Source organism: Solanum stenotomum, unplaced genomic scaffold (genome assembly GCF_019186545.1).
Source record: "Solanum stenotomum isolate F172 unplaced genomic scaffold, ASM1918654v1 scaffold27100, whole genome shotgun sequence".
Taxonomy (NCBI): domain Eukaryota; kingdom Viridiplantae; phylum Streptophyta; class Magnoliopsida; order Solanales; family Solanaceae; genus Solanum; species Solanum stenotomum.
The window spans coordinates 14,260-20,083 of record NW_026029342.1 but is presented as its reverse complement, the minus strand read 5'-3'; the positions used below and the strand labels follow the sequence as shown (position 1 = coordinate 20,083).

Below are 5,824 nucleotides of genomic sequence, written 5' to 3'. Positions count from 1 at the left end.
ATCAATTTAACTGATCGACCTAATCAAATCGAATCGATTTATGCAATTTTTTTAAAAATAAATCGTAGATTTTTATTCAAGTGTATAACTGTCCTGAACGATTGGGATGATCTTTTTAATTTATGAAAACATCCGAAAATTTTTCTAACCGAACCGAATAACATTGCGTGTATGTTAATATATTTTATATATTAACAATATGTTAACTTTTATATATAAATATATAATATTTTTCAAAATATAAATAATACCTAGGTCCTAGGCCACTGATGACTGGACAATTTTGGGTCTTTGCTCTTTAATTAGCCTTTAATAAATTAAGTTTAAAATTAAAAGTTACTAAGATAAATACTATATTAAACAATACGGCAAAATCTATGCAAGCACTCATATTAAATGTTTAAGATCATACAATATAGCAACAAAGTTTTACATTTTTGACTTCTTGGTGAAGAATCGAAGTGCATCTTCAAGAACAAATTTGCGAAAGAAATATTTTAATAATAATATATTTTGAAGTGATATTTTAAAAGTAAAAAAGAAAGAACTGAAAATCAACTGAACCGTACAGATAAAGAGAAACCTATACTATTGGAATGGTTTTAAGAAATCTATTTTTAGTTATTCATTATAACATACCCAAAAATTAAGATGATATAATTTTTTAAAAATAATCGACCGAACCGTCTCATTGACCCCTAATTATTACTTGTCAACATTCCATGGATCCACTAATTACTATTCTTAGCTATATCTTTCTTGTCCCCCACGAGATTTTGTTTTTCCTTTTCCTCTACAACATTTAGTTAAGTGGTGGACACTACAATCTTTCTATTTCTTGGACAATTACCAGCACTTGGAAAAAAAAATCATACTCCCTCTATCATTTATGTTTCCATGAATCCACTAATTACTATTCTTAGCTATATCTTTCTTGTCCTCCACGAGATTTTGTTTTTCCTTTTCCTCTACAACATTTAGTTAAGTAGTGGACACTACAATCTTTCTATTTCTTGGACAATTACCAGCATTTGGAAAAAAAAAAAATCATACTCCCTCTATCCCAATTTATGTGACTTACTTTTTTTATTAAGTAACAATTTAACTATAAAATGTCTATTTTACTCTTAATGAAATGATTTACAGTCACACAAATTTGTATCATTCATTTTGGACCACAAATTTTAAAAAATTTCCTTTCTTTCTTAAACTCCGTGTCAAGTCAAACTACCTCACATAAAATGAGACGAAAGGAGTACTATTTATTAGCATCATGATCTCATAGAATAGAATAATTACTGTTTCTTCAACTTCCTATAGAACAACTTTTAAAATAGTTATCCGCACTAAGTTAGGATTATCCAAAAAGATTATTATAAATTATAAAAAGAACACCAAACGATTTTTCTAGGTTGTTCTCTAATAGTTGTTTGTTATGAAACTTTATTATATTGTTCTATATTGTTTTAAAAAAAATAAGTTACACCATTAAGTGGCGCAATCCTCCATTCAATTAAAAATTAAGTTATTCGCCTTCCTTCCATCTCGCTCCTCACTGTCATATGTATCCGGCATCCCAGATACATGCAATCATACTAAATACATACAAAAGGCTAAAATAATGTAGTTACTTGGAATTGAACTCAGGTACTTTTTATGACTTTGAACAATTCTACCACTTGATCACACATGCTCTTCGATAAAATACTTTTATCGTTTTAATTTATATTCTTCAACTACAATTTTGCATTTAAAAAATTGACCATATCGGGATATCCATAGAATTTTGTAAGATAACTAGTAATAAACGAGGAACCGCAATGGTTTTCTTTAAATAATATTTAAAATTTATTTGTATTTTTGCTCGAAAAAACCGAGGACATAATCAGTTTTCTATTTTTTTTTATAAAAAAAATCAATGATAATCAGTTTACCCTATCAGTTTTCTATTATACAAATTGTATAAATCCAGAATTTGTATAATCCGGTTCCTGATTGTATAAATTAAAAATTAGTATATGCTTATCTTAGCTATCTGTATGTGATTTATAAAAAAAATTCATAATAAATTACCCTATTTGTATATTGGCAAGTGAAATATACAAGCAAAGTTCTGAAAAAGTCTTTCATGTATAAATACAAAATTTGCATATACTTACATTGCTTGTATATTCGCAAGTCAAATATACAAACGGGCAAGCAAAATACACAAATCGCAGCCTCCATTTGTTTATACTTACCCTGTTTGTATATTTGCAAGCGAAATATACAAACTGCAGCTTCCATAGCAAATGAAACTACAGTTATGAAGTGCAATTATCAAAACTATATCTATAGAGCCTTATTATAATATATATTATCTTTGTTATTTCTAAAATTTTCTCATCTTAATATGTCAATTGCTCCTAACTTGGAGTTGAGAAAAAGTGGATCAACATAAACCAGACCAACTAATCAATATGCGATGGCCCTCTTGGCCTTTATGATGTACCTCTCGACAATATGTATATGAATGACTCTCTCGGAGATTTAATATGCGATGGCCCTCTTGGCCTTTATGATGTACCTCTCGGCAATATGAATATGAATGACTCTCTCGGAGATTTAATATGCGATGGCCCTCTTGGCCTTTATATAGGATGGCCCTCTCGGCAATATAAATATGAATGGCCTTCTCGGCAATTTAATATGCAATGGCCCTCTCGACATTTTGAATATGCAATGGCCCTCTTGGCAATATAAATATGAGTGGCCTTCTCGACAATTTGAATATGAATGGCCCTCTCAGAGATTAAATATGCGATGGCCCTCTTGCCAATATAAATATGAGTGGCCTTCTCGGCAATTTGAATATGAATGGCCCTCTTGGCAGTTTGATATGCAATGACCCTCTCGGCATTTTGAATAAGCAGTAGCCCTCTTAGAGGTTTGAGTATGTAATGACTATAAACGTCGTCTTATCTATCAGTGGCCGACTTTAAATCAATCATACGAGTATGCTATCTCACTACCCGTCAATTTGAGTTCTCGAAAGCGACTGAACCAGCCACCCAGATGAGACTCCCATAATAGATATTCGTTGGATGTGTTCTCCTGGACTAGTTGGTTGATAAATATAGCTTATTTGATGATCATATTATACCCTGCATCCACAAAAACATGTTAGTTTTGGAACACTGATCTGTGTTGAAGTTGCCTTGCTCCTGGTCTGGCTATCTCTGAAACTCTGTCTGCTAGGTCCAATGACTCACAGTAGACAAAAGACAAGATCATATTAAAACATTTGCGAGGTATGAAGTTTTTTTTTTTAAATATTTTTTTTTCTCTCTGCCAATTAACTGTCACGACATGCACGACACGATCAAAACCCTTTGTCTCAGATTTTGATATGATAGGTAGCTTGCAGACAACTTAAAACCCTTTAAGAACACGTCAATTTTAGGCAATTGAAGTTGACTTCGAAGGTCCGAGTATCCTTGATGGAATTTTTGAGGTCTTTCTCAAAAATTCTGTCCCAATTGGATGTTTCAAAAACAAATCTGATGATGATCACGGGAGTCTTGAATTTGAGATCTGCTCAAAATTATTCCCGGTTGCACATTTTGATATGATATTTGACTCTTGTTAGTAGGAAATGACTCTTCTTGTAGAATTTTTGAGGTTCTCTCAAAAATTCTGTCCCAGTTTCCATGACGAGGGGAAATAGAAATCTTATTGGGAATATGACCGAACCCTTGTGGCGCCTACGTATCCCGTTGAGGCAGGAATCAGGTCAAACGTAGTTCCCATCTCGAGAAGTGACAATAGAAAATTTGATAAGGAAACGACCGAGGCCGACATAGACCGCATATATATCTCATTTTTGAGAATTCAGGTCGAATGTAGTTCAAGTACAAGGGGGATGTTTCAAAACATAATGTGACAATGATTACAAGCAAACTGCAATTACAAGGAAATAAAGAAAAGAAGTATCATCCTTCAAATGTAGTATCTGTTGACGGCATCTGAATTGATAGCTTTGCGCCACACCTGACCGTCCATCTCTGCTAGAACCAAAGCTCCTCTTGATAGTACCTTGTGGACAACATACGGTCCTTGCCGGTGAGGTGCAAATTTCCCTTTATATTCCTCTTGATGAGGGAAAATGCGTTTCAACACCAATTGGCCTACCTCAAATGTTCGAACTCTTCCTTTCTTGTTGAAAACGCGAGTCATTCTCTATTGATACAACTGACCATGACAAACAACACTCATTTTTTTCTCATCAATCAATGTTAATTGCTCATATCGATCACGGACCGACTCGGCATCACTCAATTTAGCTTCCTGAATAAACCTTAAAGATGGTATCTCAACTTCAGCTGGTATTACTGCTTCTGTTCCGTATACCAATAGGTAAGGAGTTGCTCTAGTTGAGGTTTGGATTGTGGTGCGGTAACCTAGCAAAGCATAAGACAAATTTTCATGCCAACATTTGTAGTTGTTAATCATCTTTCTCAGTATCCTCTTGATGTTCTTATTAGCAGCTTCCACAACTCCATTCATCTGAGGGCGATATGTAGTTGAATTGCTGTGGGTAATTTTGAATTGTTCACATATCTCTTTCATCAACTGATTATTCAGATTTGCTCTATTGTTTGTGATGATAGACTCTGGAACTCCAAAATGACATCAAATTGTTGCGAACAAAGTCGGCCACAACTTTCTTTGTCACAGCTTTTAGGAAGCAGCTTCGACCCACTTGGTGAAGTAATCAATGACGACCAAAATGAACCTATGACCATTGGAGGTAGCAGGCTCAATCGGTCTAATAACATCCATGCCCCAGGCTGCAAATGGCCAAGGGGAACTCATCGCATTGAGCTCGTGGGGTGGTACTTTGATCAGATCTCCGTGCACCTGGTATTTATGGTATTTTTGGACAAATCGGCCACAATAATTTTCCATAGTCATCCAGAAGTATCCCGCCCTTAAGATTTTATTTGCTAATGTAATCCCATTCGTGTGCGTCCCACACACTCCAGCGTGCACTTCTTCAAACGATGGCTTCTGCAGCATACACGCATCTCAGTAATCCCAGATCGGATGTCCTCTTATAAAGAACCTCTCCATTCAAAAGGAAGTTATTTTCCATTCTTCGGATTGTTTTCTTCTGAATACTCGTTGCTTTTTTCGGATATTCGCCAGCTTCTAAGTACCTTTTTACATCGATATACCATGGATTCCCATCTCATTCTGCTTCCAGATGTGAACAATGTGTTGGTTGTTCTTTTAAAACTATCTCAAGTATATCGATATAACTCTTTTCTGGGTATTGTATCACGGACGATATGGTTGCAAGGGCATCATCAAGCTCGTTTTGTATTCTCGGTGTGTGTTTGAACTAGGTCTTCCTAATTCTTTTGCATAATCTCTATACCAATTGTACGTATGGTAAGATTTTAGGACTCTTCACCGCCCATTCCCCTTGAACTTGATGAATCAACAAGTCTGAATTACCAATTATCATTAATTCTTGAACATTCATGTCAAGCCAAGAATACATGCTTCATACTCAGCCATGTTATTAGTGCATCGAAATCTAAGCTTTGCTGTTGCTGGATAATGTTGCCTCGATTCAGATATCAACACTGCTCCAATTCCTGATCCTATAGAGTTTACTGCTCTATCAAAGAACATTTTCCACCCAGGATATGATTCTGAGATGTCTTCCCCTACAAACAATACTTCTTCGTTAGGGAAATATATTCTAAGCGGTTCATATCTTTCATCTACTATTTTCAGCAAGGTGATCGGCCAAAGCTTGCCCCTTGATTGCTTTCTG

The 5,824-nt window shown here is 34.9% G+C and overlaps 1 protein-coding gene across 1 annotated transcript; it reads right to left on the bottom strand.

Annotated features, from left to right (window-relative positions):
- Positions 1–4,218: 4,218 nt before the first annotated feature.
- Positions 4,219–4,947, bottom strand: LOC125851565 (uncharacterized). Its single transcript, XM_049531340.1, has 2 exons — positions 4,782–4,947; positions 4,219–4,652 (listed from the first exon to the last, which is right to left on the bottom strand). Exons 1-2 carry the CDS (start codon positions 4,945–4,947, stop codon positions 4,219–4,221), a joined length of 600 nt encoding a protein of 199 aa, XP_049387297.1.
- Between the last annotated feature and the right edge of the window lie 877 nt (positions 4,948–5,824).

Bases quoted from the DNA above. Each gene is read 5' to 3' on its own strand.
- LOC125851565 (XM_049531340.1), bottom strand. From the start codon at position 4,947: ATGGAAAATTATTGTGGCCGATTTGTCCAAAAATACCATAAATACCAG. The intron at 4,653-4,781 runs GTCATAGGTTCA...TTGGAGTTCCAG, and splicing joins TGAGCCTGCTACCTCCAATG to AGTCTATCATCACAAACAAT.